Source organism: Drosophila takahashii, chromosome 2R, assembly GCF_030179915.1.
Source record: "Drosophila takahashii strain IR98-3 E-12201 chromosome 2R, DtakHiC1v2, whole genome shotgun sequence".
NCBI lineage: Eukaryota > Metazoa > Arthropoda > Insecta > Diptera > Drosophilidae > Drosophila > Drosophila takahashii.
Window position 1 is genome coordinate 33,734,377 of NC_091679.1, and position 13,389 is coordinate 33,747,765.

The window sequence follows — 13,389 nt, forward strand, 5'->3', positions numbered from 1 at the left end:
AGGCTTGAACAGACCCCATCCAAGTTGATGGCGCGACAGTCGAGGTCGCAGCCACAGTCCGTGGCAAGTGGCGATGATGGGGATGTGGATATGGATGTGACTGCGACTGTGACTATGACGCTGGATGATGCGGCTGATGCCGGGGCTCAAGTGCGGCTGGGACCAGGGACTAGGATCTGTGTGGATGGAGATGGAGGCGCTGACGGCCCGTGACGATATCCCAGGGCGAGGTGCCAGGAGATACCGCAGCCACAGGAGATACTGGGTGCAGTGAGTGAGTTCCTGCCTCTTGAGGTCGTCCAAGTCGTCATCGTCAGCGACGACGCCAGCGTCTGGGTCTAGGATGAGTGGTCTGGAATCTAGCAGAGCAAACAAAGGCAGCTAACACTCGAGTTCCATCCAGTTTCCGACTGTCCAGTCCAAACGGCGGGCAGACGGAGGGGGCGGGGCTCCAGCCCGTGTCTCATGTCCTTCACAGTTCACTTTCGTTAACCACAAGGCGATGTCCGAGGCTTTTTTACCTCATTTTTCCGCTGGCTGCTCTCTGTTTGCTCCTCTTGTGTTCAACAAAATGTTCCAAATTGTTGCGCACTGCAAACATCCCTGGAATTTGCGCTTAACAAACTTCGAGAAATGCTTTCCGTTTCTGTACCTGCACTGAAAAAATATCATTGACTTCAAATTAATTTTTCAATTGACTTGATAAAATGTAATATATTATATTAATCTTGAAAGACATTTCCTTAGAAAACCATTAAAAAACTAATGCAATCAAGTGTAAAATTTTGGAAATATAGTCAATGCCCCATTGTAAATTCAACAAGTTATTTTCATTCTCTGCTCACCTTTGACCAAATCATTTTTCATCTGCAACCCGTAATCTTTGGCTCAAATTGATTTTGCTTTCAGTGTGTTTCCCCGTTTCTTTACCTCACTTTTTGGTGGTTCTTTGCCCGTTTGTTTTGCTTGAAATTTATACGCAGCCTGCAAATAATTAAAACGAGAGCTGAGCCGCCGCAAAGTGTCTCTGGCGTTCGCCTGTGTGTGTTTCCCACAACGAAAGACTTAGGCAACGAACTCGGCCGGGGCAGCCATCAACAGGCAATCAGAGAAGACAGGGCACAGTTACACGGCCGTCCCATAATAGATCATTTTTCAAAGAGTTCAGCTCTCTGTCAGGTATTTGTTTAATTCGATTAACCTCTGGGCCCGGCGCTGGCCAAGGCATAACTATAACGCGCTGCTCCCCAAGCGACCACCAGCGGTTCCTTAGTTCCCACCATATTGGCAAGAGTCAGTCAGTCGGAGTCAGAAATGAAATCTATAAAACAAAGCCCCAACGAGTTCCAATTTATCATCAAAACCGACATTAATTTTACACACATCCAAAGAAAAGAGCTGGGGCTCAGCGGAGCTCAGCCACCCGGTTGATTTCATGCCTCGAAACGAGCCACAAAAATTAATGTTAATTAATTTGACTTAAACTGACGATTTCAACAGACACATTACTGCGGGGCATATGGCAAATAAAAAAAGACACAAAAATAGCGACAAATCAAAATGGAAACCGAGTCAACTCTTAGCGGCGAAATTCCCAATTGATGGCGCTCGTCTGATAATGTTCGATTCCCAAACAAAATCCCACTTAAAAGCCTTTCAGAAAGACATCAAATTCGACTGGCGCATAATTAACTTGTGCATTGTGGGTTGGCGAATGGGAATTTCCTCATCCATTGGATTTTATGCTTTGTTTGCTGGCGAATAAGAGCGCAGATTTCTGGTTTGATCGGTGCGCCTGCTCTGCAAATTCAATTAGGCCCGAACATGCTCTCACTTTATTAAATTAAACTGCACCCGAAAAATCGTGAGCCCAATTCTGAGTCAAAAGCCCGGTGGGATCTCTCACTAGCTCACTCTCTCTCTCTCTCTTACGCAGACACTGAAGAATGCAGCGGCCCCAAGTTGTTGTTATCTTCGTTTCGCCGTCGCCTCGTCTTCCCGATTCTCCCGAGTCTTCTTCGGAGCGGAGTCTTCTCAGATCGCGACTCTGTCCTCGGGCCCGAGTAGAAATTCTCTAAACACGCTGTCAAGTTATGTCTACATTCCTTGATCATATTTTTTCCAACTGTTTTCATACCCCCTATTCCTGGCGAGGCGAAGGTATATGGATTTAGGGTACAAATACCGATCGAAATTGATTAAAATATTTATTTAGCATATCAATACAGAGCGTTTCTGGGGCTTTTAAAATTTATAATATTCGTGCCCTTTACATAGTCAATAGATATAATTTTCCCATCACTCTAAGAGCGCTTCGTATCAGTTTTATGGGTGAATGTTAGAAGTAATGGGCTTTTAGCTGTAAAATTATAAGTTCCAGGCCATAAACGATAAAGAGCTGATCTCTAAAAGTGTCAAGTTAATCAGGGGAAGTGGAACTGATATGGGTAGTTTAGGTATTGAGATTTATTAAGGAAACTTGATAGCGTTTTGCATTTAATCCATTACATTCTAACTCACTTGTCTAAAGGACTATAAAATAATAGGGGATATCGAAATGTCGGTTCTTAACTGTCGCATTCTTTCTTGAGTTCTTCTCTCCTTTCTGGCTTCGTTCTTCTGCTTCGTTCGCTCCTTGGGTATTTTGTTCGTTCATGAAATGCTCTTCCTTCTTCGTTTTGTTTCACCGGAATGATGATGATAATCCTGAAGAGGAAGGCTCTTCTCTTCCTCTCTATTTTTCACAGATCACAAGCTCTTATAAAGACATTGGATTTCCGGGTAATTTTATTTAACACTCTCTAAAATATTCAACTTTTTGAGTGTCTGATGATTTAAATTCAAACCCATTAAAATAAGCTAAAGCAAAGTTTGTTTTTATAAAATTTCACGCTTAGCTAAATTTCCATATGTTTTATTTTGACAATTTGTCATTTATAGAAGAAGTTTTTCATCATGAGTAACTTTCAAGTTTTTGAATATTTTATAGAAAGCGATTTGGGTTTTCTGCAACTTAATATTTGACAATCAGCTAATATTTAACTATTCTACATAAATAGATTCACACCTTGAGTCACATTCAAGTTTGGTTTAGTTAACCTATATAACATAGTAAAGTTTAAATTGCAAAAATTACTAAAAGTTTATTTTATATTTAAGGATCTATTTTTTCCGGGAGGAAGTGCCTCAAAGTCCTCGTAAGCGGCTTCCCCACAACGTAATCTTAATTGTAACCCTCTCTTGCCCCCTCGTTTCGAAATCTTCGAGGGGAATTCTAGTTTCTTAATGTGGCGCAGCAAATGTGCCGCGTTGAGCATAAAAATCAACAGAGGCAACAACAAGACGCACTCTAAGAAGGCTCCCGCAGAAAGCGCTCTCCCTCTCTATCTCCCTCTCTCAGAGATTTCTCCAAAAGGTGTTTTTCTATCTCAGGTGAATTGAGTGAAAATCAAGATCGCCTCTCTTGAAGGTAAATATACACGAGTATCTACTTGAACATGTCAAAACACAAGCACGTGTATTTCAATGAAAATTGATCGATTCAGCTGAATAGGTTCTGATAATTTCGACTATAATCTGATCTGCTGTTGAAATTACCCATTTAAGTGTTTCATTGCAAATACGTTATGGAATAATACAGCCGTTCGAGAATTTAGTTCCTAAAATGTATCGAAGCTACTACCACTTTTGGGCTCTTTTCGTGTGGCTTTCACTCCCCGTCGGGGAATCGAGAAAGGTTGTTTTCATATAAAATACATTATTTTTTCTTTAATAGACCATATTTGGACATTTTCAATACTTTGGTTTCACTTATCTTTACTTTTATTAAAGTTATCAGTAAATTAATATTTTAAAAAAATTATTTTTCGCAGCAAATAGTGTTCAACAGCATAGAATGTTCTTTGAAAAACAATGTCTTTTCTAAAATCGACTGCCACCTGTATTCGCGACTGGCACTAAACGTGTTTTTTAAAATTAATGAGCAAAAGGCAGCTGACAAAATGGTTGGAGTTTGCGAAGTGGATTTATTCACCCAAGGGAAGATAAAGGTTACGCGTATAAAGAATCTAAGATTGGATTTTTGTCAACTGAAGAAGCATACCGAAACACGCTCTATGCTGGGAGTACACTACCTCGCACTACGTAGGTCTGTAGGTAATTTTCCTGACAAATGTCCCTTCCAAAAAGTAAGTTGTATTTTGTTTTCCAATCTTTTAATTACACTATGCAGCATCAAAAATTAACCTCGATGAATGCTATATTTTTGGATTCGTTACGAATTCCCAAGTTAAACTGCGTTTTCCAAAGAGTTCCCCGACGCAAGGATTCTTAGTAAAAGGACCTCAAAGTTCGAAAAATGCTGAAATTGGCCAACTTTGCGGAGCTCTCAGAGGCAAATGGATGCATAGCTTGGTTCGAAGTTAAAGTTTTTTAAAAGATACACCCTTTATCTTTCAAACCCCATACATAAAATAATTTTAGGATTTTTTTTAAGGCAGAAATAAATTCCAAAAAACATAGTCAAAAAACTGAAAAACATACAGCTGCGGTCTAAATAGTAGCAGTGTCGCCGCCTTGTGTTTTTAAAAGTTTGATGTTGTAATTTTTTCTTATCCAATTAGTCTAATAGTAAAATTATAATCAATACAATATTACCAGGAAAAGATCAATTACAACAACAAACTTTTAAATACACAGGGCGGCAACACTACTACCATTTTGACCGCAGCTGTATATTTTTATGTTTTTTGACTATGTTTTCTAGAATTTGTTTCTGCCTTAAAAAAAATCTTAAAAATTTTTTAAGTATGGGGTTTAAAAGATAAAGGGTGTATCTTTTAAAAAACTTTAACTTCGAACCAAGCTATGCATCCATTTGCCTCTGAGAGCTCCGCAAAGTTGGCCAATTTCAGCATTTTTCGAACTTTGAGGTCCTTTTGCTAAGAATCCTTGCGTCGGGGAACTTTTTGGAAAACGCAGTTTAACTTGGGAATTCGTAACGAATCCAAAAATATAGCATCCATCGAGGTAAATTTAAAAAGCACTAAAAATGCTGCACAGTGTTATCTATTAAATATAATTATTGTCACTTTCGTTCAGAACACTTCATATTCGGTGAATCGATTGTATATCGACTGGAAAGAAGTACCGCAATACCTTCCCGAGACTAACTACACTTTTAGAGGAAAGATTTATGCAAACCGTCAGCTAGGACTTGAGGTCAAGCTCACAGGTGGCCTTTATGAAATTGCCAATTATTCCGTTTATAAAAAACCGTTGCTGTGTAAACTTGTTATTTAAACTACCAACAGAATAAAAACAAGGGGAATTTTATTTAACACTCTTTAAAATATTCAAATTTTTGAGAGTGTGTGTACCTAAATTCAAGCACATTAAAACAAAGTGAAACAAACTTGTTATGGTAACATTTCAAGATTAGCTTAATCTTCATATGTTATATTTTGACAGTTTGTCATTTATAGAAGTAGTTTTTCATCATGAGCAATTTTCAAGTTTTTGAATATTTAAGAAAAAGTCGTTTGGGATTTCTGCAACATACCATCAAGATTTTTTATAACCTTTATGGTGAAATCTAAGCTGCCAAATTTAATTTAAGTTTTGTACTTAAGGATCCATTATTTCCGGAAGTCAGACCCTCGTTCCGCAAACTTCGATTGGAATTCTAGTTCGTGGCGCAACAAATGTGCCGCATTGAGTATAAAAATCAACAGAGGCAACAGCAAGACGCACTCTAAAAACCCTCTGTTAGAATGGGCTCTCTTTCTCTCTATCTCCCTCTCTCAGGGATTTCTCCAAAAGGTGTTTTGGTTTCTCAGGTGAATTGAGTGAAAATCAAGATCTCCTTTCTTGCGAGTAAATATACATAAGTATCTACATGGACATGTCAAAACACAAGCACGTGTATCTCAAAAATAATAGATCGATTCAGTTGAATAGGTTCTGACAATTTCGGCTATAGTCTGATCTGCTGTTTAAGTGACCCATTTAAATGTTCCATGGCAAATACTTTATGGAATAATACAGCCGTTCTAGACATTAGTTCGTAAAATGTTTCGAAGCTACTACCTCTTTTGTGCTCTTTTTGTGTGGATTTCACTCGCCGTCGGGGATTCGAAAAAGGTAATATTATATATAAAGCATATTTGAAATATTTATATTTAATCATTAGTTCTAATAAAGTTCTTGTTGAGCTGTATTTATTCAGAATTAATTTTGAAATATTTCCTATTCCAGCAAATAGTTTTCAACAGCATAGAATGTTCATTAAGAAACAATGTCTTTTCAAAAAGCGAATGTCAGCTTTATTCGCGACTGGCACTAAACGTATTTGTGACCATTGGTGACCAGAAGGCAGCTGACAAAATGGTAGCAGTTTGTGAGGTGGATCTTTTCAACAATGGTCATAAAAAGGTTACGCGTATAAAGAATCTTAGATTGGAGTTTTGTCAACTGAAAAAGCATACCGAAACACGATCCTTGCAGGGAATATACTACCTTGCACTACGGCGGGCAGCAGTTAATTTTCCCGAGAAATGTCCCTTCCAAAAGGTAAGTTCTAGTTTGTTTTCAGATCAAAAGCATCTTTTAATTATTTATACTTTCCTTCAGAACACCACATACTCAGTGAATCGATTGCATATCGACTGGAAAGAAGCACCTCAATACCTTCCCGAGGCTAACTACACTTTTAGAGGAAAGATTTATGCCAACAACCAGCTAGGACTCGAGGTCAAGCTCTCAGGTGGCTTTTATGAAATTGCCAATTATTCCGAGTATAAAAAACCGTTACTATAAAAACGTAATATTCAAATTATCAATTTATCGACGTAGAAAATTTTAACTCAAAAGATAACTTTCTAAATAAAATCCCTATTAATTTGTTTAAAGGCAGAATCTATTACTAAATTGGAAGCTGACAAATTATAACGAAATCGATGACACACCAAGGAATATAAAACTAAAAATTTACAACTATTTTCCCAGAACACCAATTACGAATAGATCCACTAAATAAATGTTAAGCACCAACACAATAGAACGATTTTCACTTCTTTTCTTCAATTAAAATTATTATGATCTCGGCACTTTTCTAGACACACCCAAAGGCGGTCTCAATAATTAAAAGTCACATTAAAAATAATTTTTCTTGTTTTGGGTTTAATTTTATTTGGTTACTTCAAGCCAGAGAGAGAGGGAGGCCGTGTAGACAGAGAGCAGCTTGAATTCAGAGAGCGCAGTGGTTTCACTCAACTCAAAACCGGCAATAAGCGAAGGATCCGGGCTAAAACCGAGAGAGGGAGAGGGCCAAATCGACTCGGCCGTGTGGCTTTAACTAAGCCCGGCGAGAGCCGCTTGGTCGCCAGTTTGTCAGCGAATCTCGAAGCGAGCGGTACGCAGGCGCACATCCGTCAAATACAAAAGTACAAAGATACAGATACAACACCTTAAGCTCCGATTCAGATACAGTGCGACAATCTAAACACGCGTTCGAGCTGAAAACGAGACTCGGGACGAGGAGTGAAAACATATAGACAGCGAAATAAACAAGGCAGAGGCATAAAAATTCCTCACATCGTTCGGTGCGCAGCGACGACGATCGAATGCGGACAAAAAGCCTAAAATAAAATACGAAGCAAAATAAAATAAAATAAAATCAAGTAAAATAAAACCTGGCGAAATAAAAGCGAGTCGAAGGTGCCCCGAGTGCTGCAGAGTTGGAGTGGCCGAGGTGCGAGACAAGAAATTAAATTGATAAAGCCTAAAAAGCGGAGCCTAGGACTCTGTCTTCTCCCTGTTTGCCCAGCGAGCACACAAACTTGTCGCGTTCTTTGCTCTGCGCGGGCAATTATCGGGGCGAATCGGGAATCTGGGAATTCGAGTGCGAACCCACCAGAGTGCCAAAGTGTGAGTGTGTCTCGTGTATATCGAATATATAGCTGGTGTGGCAAATAGCTCAAAGCCACGAAATTGCTTTTATCGGCGCACCGAAATCGCCAACTGCACAAATCCAGAAATTAAAAACAAAAAGAGAAACTGTTCGTTCGGCTGAAGGGCAAGCCGGCCAGCCACACGGCCAAATAGCCATACAGCCATACAGCCATCCCGCAAAATATTAAACCGCCGGGCTTACAACGCCAGCAAACAAACAAACAAACGGCCAACAAAAATGTATAATAAAAAATTACAGCAAGTGATCGTGCAGAAAATAGATCGATAAACCCAAACCCAAAGCTAAACCGAACTCGAACCCGAAAAAAGCGAAAAAACACGGTCCAGCGGAAAGTATAAAAATAAATAAACGAGCGACGATCAGCGAGCGATCAAGGAGCCAAAGCAGGAGGAGCACGTTTCTGGGTTTTTGTTTCAATTTCAATTGTGGAAATCGTAGAGGAAAAATTCGAACCGGTCCCCGAGTCGCCAGTGAGGAGCAGCCAAGAACCCACCGCCGATATTTATTAAACAAAGACAGAAATTAATTTCACGATTTTGCAAAGGCTCCATTGCACCGCTGCACCACCCCCTGGAATTCCCCGCCCTCCATGAGCGGCTTGAACTTTGAGCCTGAGGTCTGGGCTTCAACAGGGAAGAACTAGGAATCGGGATCTTTGCCGCGACCGGCAAAATGAACGACATCAAGCTTTTGGAAGCGGGACAACAGCAACAGAAACAACAGCAAGCACAGCAGTTACCGCAGCAGCAGCAGCAGCAGCAACTCACCTGCAGCGTGATAGCAGCGCCGGAGAACCGGGATAATCCCAGTTCCAGTTCCAACTCCAATAGCGTTTCCAGACCCAATCCCAACGAGGCCTCCCACATGATGCGCCATTCGCTGAGGGTACGCAAATTCATACTTTGGGCCTTGGTCGCCTTCGTCGTCGGCAGTATACTGGCCTGGATCACGTATGAGTACGACCTGAAGAGTCACCAGGACCTGAACTCCTTCTCCTCCGACACCGACACCCCCGCCGCGGAGCCGCTGGTGAGCAGCTACCGCGTCGAGTTCATCAAGGAGGCGGCTGCGTACGAGGCCGAGCTGAGTGCCGAGCAGGTGTTCCGCAATGCCTTTCATCTGGAGCAGGACAAAAATGCCCCCGACTCGATGGTGGTGAAGAAGCTGGACACCGACGACGGCAGCATCAAGGAGTTCCATGTCCAGCGCACCGCCAGTGGGCGATATCGCAAGGGACCGGAGAGGAGGCTGTCCAAGAAGCTGCCAGAGAGGCTAATGCTTCAGCCGCCGGAGACAGTTCGTCCTGCGCCAGTTAGCCAATCTTCGAGCGATCAGCCAGCGGGCCTCATCGAGGACAACGTCTTCTGGGGACCCATTGTGGAGCAGTCGCTGCCCAAGGGATTCGCCTCGCAGGACCAACTGGCCTGGGAGCGCTTCGTGGGCGAGCAGGGACGAGTGGTGCGCCTGGAGCAGGGTTGCGGGAGGATGCAGAACCGCCTGGTGGTGTTCGCGGACGGAACGAGGGCCTGTGCCCGCTACCGCCAGAACACGGACCAGATCCAGGGCGAGATCTTCAGCTACTACCTGGGCCAGCTGCTGAACATCAGCAATCTGGCGCCCAGTGCCGCCACCGTGGTGGACACCAGTACGTTCAGTTGGGCCGCCGCCCTCGGGGACATCTCGCAGGCCCAGTGGAAGGAGCACCGGCCGGTGGTGCTGACCCGCTGGCTCTCCGATTTGGAGCCGGCCGGCATCCCTCAGCCCTTCCAGCCCTTGGAGCGGCACCTCAACAGGCACGACGTCTACAACCTGACGCGGCACATGCAGCAATCGCAGCCGGGAACGCAGCAGACACAGGGATTACTCAAGCGGTTGGGGGCTGCCAGTTCGCCCGGCTCCGCTCATCAATCAAACGCGATTGAGGAGACAGGAACAGGAACGGCAACGTTAAGAGCAACAGGCAACGGAGCGCTGGTGCAGCGACTAATTGAATTGGCACAATGGTCCGATTTAATCGTCTTCGATTACCTGATCGCGAACCTCGATCGGGTGGTTAATAACCTGTACAACTTCCAATGGAACGCCGACATCATGGCCGCGCCGGCGCACAACCTGGCCCGCCAGTCCGCCTCGCAGCTGCTCGTCTTCCTGGACAACGAGAGCGGCCTGCTGCACGGCTACCGGCTGCTGAAGAAGTACGAGGCGTACCACAGCCTCCTGCTGGACAACCTCTGCGTCTTTCGGCGGCCCACCATTGAGGCACTGCGTCGCCTGCGGGCGGCGGGAGCGGGACGGCGGCTGCGCGACCTCTTCGAGCGGACGACGAGCGCCGGAGTGCGGGACGTTCTGCCGTCGCTGCCGGACAAGTCGGTGAAGATCCTGGTGGAGCGCATCGACCGGGTGCTGGGTCAGGTGCAGAAGTGCCAGGGAAGCTAATGAAGACCCAGCTCCACCGCCCAAACACGACTGATAAGCAGAGGGTGCATCTTCATCTGGATCGGGATAGCAGTAGTCAAGGGGTCAGTGGCTTAGGCGGACGGGGGGAGCCTTTATCATCGAGGGGGGTCTTAGAAAATGTTATCCTTTAATTTTGATATCCAAAAATTGTCTTTGAAAATTAATATTCTTAAGTAGTTTACCTCCCTGCCTACGCCACTGCCCCAAAAGGGAGATCCGAGTATTAAAGGGTGATCCACCAAAATACCTAACTTGTAAATGCCAGACTCTATCCACGAGTATTAAGCTTACCTATTCCGTAAACGTAAACCTAAACCTAAACCTAAACGTATCTGTATAAACTAAGCTAGCGTTAACAATGTGTGTGATATTTGTCTAAGGAACGTAAGCCTAAGTAGATTTCATTTTACCTTTACAACCAATAAACCACAAATATACCGAACAAAATCCGAATCCGCCAGTCGAATGTCACTTTGAAATATGGAAAAGCATCCAACAGATGCAGATGCAGATGCAGATACACGAGTATCTGGCCATCTGAGCACGCCTGCGCCTGTGAGAACTTACATAGTCATGACAATAAATTGTCATTGATCTTTTTTTGCAGGTGAGATGGAGATGGAGACGGAACTTGCCACATAATGCAGGCTCCACTTCCAGAGGCACAGATACACACACTCGCACACCGAATCTTGTGTGCTGCTTTTCATAATATCTTCATAAGCATTTGAGAGCTGCCTCTCTCTCAGGTTCTCTTGGCTCCACCGATCTCCAGATTCTCGAGTGCAGAAAGATGAAGCCCCGCCAGAGCCAGTTCCAGATACTTTCCACACGGACACACACACTGGGATACTGCGATACTGGCATACTGGCATGCGGGGCCCGAGATACACGCTCTTGTGGATACAACGTCTCCATCGAAGAACCCAAGCCCCTGCTCCCTCCTCTCCTGTCTGACTTTAAGATTTAAGATCGCTGCTCATTAAGTGCGTCCGCGTGTCTCAGCGACAAGATGCTGAGAATCTCTTGCCTCCCTGTCGCACGTTTTGCATCTGATTTCGCTGCGTATATTTTATTGGACACCAGAGTAGTTCACGTAAATAAAAACGAAATGAACCAAGTGGGGCTGGGGCTTCGGCTTCGGATGCGGCCGGGAGTGCTAGATAGTTATCCCCGTGTGCTAAGGCCAAGCTAACTACCAAAAAATGTGGCTCAACCGAGAGTTAATCAACTCACGCCTCAGCTGAGCATAGATATTTTGATAACCCGTTTCGGATGCGGCAGATAAAGTATCTCCAGCAGAGTGAAAGAGCGCAGCGTTCGGCTAGTTTAATAAATATATCAAATAACCTAAAGACGTGTTAGGGAACTTGTGACTTTAACACGTTCTCCGCTTCATGCCCGGCCGCAGAACTCATTTTCGAATATCGTCTTACCTTTTCGGTTCCAACAGCTCCAGGTCGTACAATGTAGCTTGCAGTGACTTCAGATGGGGCCTCTCCGGTCCAGAATGAAACCATAATAAAACAATATAATTGAGATGGACGGAAGAACGTAGGAGCCGAGATAGAGCAACCTGAGACAAGAACAACGCCAAGTCTCGCAGATCTGTGCGCCCACCAACCGCGTCTTTGTTTACATTTTACAGTTTACACGGTTTATGGCCCAAAAAACTGCAAACGCCAAACAAATGTGGCAACATCAACATCCACGGACCGGCTTTATGAACTTATTAATACTGGCGAATGAAACCAAAACGCTTTACGATTGGATCGTAAAGCGCCCGAGGGCCCCGTAAATCGTAATGCCACTAATGCTAATCCCCCACTTCTAATTGCCTCTCGCAGGCGAAGTGACAGAAAAGCTTGAATTCTTTACAGAACCCATCGATATGATCGATATATAACCTATATGAGCACTTTAATGGGCTCTACGGGGGTTATATGCGGAAAAGGCTTTACTTCATTCATCTGGATTCCAGGCTAAGAGATCCTAAAAATTAATTGTATTCACAACTAGCTCAGTAGAATAAAGATTCGGTTGTGTAAAGTGGATTATCCATAAATATTCTGTGGGGGCGAAGGCAAAATATAGATCAAGGTAACAGCGATCTTAAGATAGTTACTTAAAATCATTATATCAATAGACTTGGTCTGAGGTTTAAAAACGTAAGTATTTATAAGAAAGTTTGAAGTTCCTTTATCTGTTTATTGAAATAGATAATTAGAGATCATACCAGTAACACTAGAAAAATTGATGTATTACAAGAAATAATAAAAGTAATGGGGAGACACAGTTTTTTAAATGGGGGCAAAAAAATGTTTTGAATTTCCCCAAGCCAAAATGTTTGTAGGGCGTAAAAGTGATTAGCATATAAGATATTCCGAAACTACTTGTACACACACTCCTTCCAACTAATTTCCGACTATAAAAATTTCAAGTTCAGGCCCATATATTTCAGCCGTATGTTAACTCGGGCCAGGCCAATACATCCTAGCTAGTTGCTCGGCGATCAAGTCGTTGCCTCAGTTTTTTCTTGACTGCCTGGCAGGGCAAACAAATCTGCCAGTTCCTCCTTGCTGTTGTCGTTGTCCGCCGGTTGTTGGTTGTTGGCTGTTGGCGTGGTCGCTGTGTGCACAATAATTTGCATATTTGTATGCTCACAAGCACTGGCGGCCGAACTCCATACATACTATATAGTATAGTATAGTATGGTATGGAGCTCGGCCGCGTTGTTGCATGCAATATTTTCTCGTGTTGTGTGTTTACTCTTTTCGCTTTTATTTAATGTCCGCAGTGCCTCTCAGCAACTTGTAGCAGTTGCTGGTGCGTTTACAGCGAAAATTCTAAACAAATTGCTTCCGCACCTGCAGCTACGTAAGAAGTATATATAAAAAATCAATGCACCAGCGCGATGGAATCATATAGCAGGAGCCCCGAACAGTCAACTCCTTTGTGGT

General features: G+C 43.4%; 3 protein-coding genes across 5 annotated transcripts; all 3 read left to right on the forward strand.

The window, feature by feature from the left end:
• The first annotated feature begins 3,664 nt into the window (after positions 1 to 3,664).
• LOC123003420 (uncharacterized) lies at positions 3,665 to 5,301 on the forward strand. The gene is made up of 3 exons (XM_044395936.1): positions 3,665 to 3,736; positions 3,873 to 4,187; positions 5,101 to 5,301. Exons 1-3 carry the CDS (start codon positions 3,665 to 3,667, stop codon positions 5,299 to 5,301), a joined length of 588 nt encoding a protein of 195 aa, XP_044251871.1.
• A 667-nt stretch (positions 5,302 to 5,968) lies between these two features.
• On the forward strand, positions 5,969 to 7,020 carry LOC123003460 (uncharacterized). 3 transcript variants are annotated; one of them, XM_070214124.1, is made up of 4 exons: positions 5,969 to 6,141; positions 6,256 to 6,570; positions 6,631 to 6,820; positions 6,914 to 7,020. In XM_070214124.1, exons 1-3 carry the CDS (start codon positions 6,070 to 6,072, stop codon positions 6,814 to 6,816), a joined length of 573 nt encoding a protein of 190 aa, XP_070070225.1. In that variant the 5' UTR covers positions 5,969 to 6,069; the 3' UTR covers positions 6,817 to 6,820; positions 6,914 to 7,020. The 3 variants fall into 3 exon arrangements, with proteins under 3 accessions (XP_070070225.1, XP_070070224.1, XP_044251965.1); XM_070214123.1 differs by having other exon boundaries at positions 6,910 to 6,953; XM_044396030.2 differs by having other exon boundaries at positions 6,631 to 6,997.
• Positions 7,021 to 7,376: 356 nt separating this feature from the next.
• Positions 7,377 to 10,876, forward strand: fj (four-jointed box kinase). Its single transcript, XM_017159472.3, has one exon. It carries the CDS (start codon positions 8,645 to 8,647, stop codon positions 10,406 to 10,408), a length of 1,764 nt encoding a protein of 587 aa, XP_017014961.3. The 5' UTR covers positions 7,377 to 8,644; the 3' UTR covers positions 10,409 to 10,876.
• Positions 10,877 to 13,389: the final 2,513 nt, after the last annotated feature.

Excerpts from the sequence above, each read along its gene's own strand:
- LOC123003420 (XM_044395936.1), top strand. The coding sequence starts at position 3,665 with ATGTATCGAAGCTACTACCACTTTTGGGCTCTTTTCGTGTGGCTTTCA. Across the intron at positions 3,737-3,872 it reads CCGTCGGGGAATCGAGAAAG|CAAATAGTGTTCAACAGCAT; the intron begins GTTGTTTTCATA and ends TATTTTTCGCAG. Across the intron at positions 4,188-5,100 it reads ACAAATGTCCCTTCCAAAAA|AACACTTCATATTCGGTGAA; the intron begins GTAAGTTGTATT and ends ACTTTCGTTCAG.
- LOC123003460 (XM_070214124.1), top strand. The coding sequence starts at position 6,070 with ATGTTTCGAAGCTACTACCTCTTTTGTGCTCTTTTTGTGTGGATTTCA. Across the intron at positions 6,142-6,255 it reads CCGTCGGGGATTCGAAAAAG|CAAATAGTTTTCAACAGCAT; the intron begins GTAATATTATAT and ends TTCCTATTCCAG. Across the intron at positions 6,571-6,630 it reads AGAAATGTCCCTTCCAAAAG|AACACCACATACTCAGTGAA; the intron begins GTAAGTTCTAGT and ends ACTTTCCTTCAG.
- fj (XM_017159472.3), top strand. The coding sequence starts at position 8,645 with ATGAACGACATCAAGCTTTTGGAAGCGGGACAACAGCAACAGAAACAA.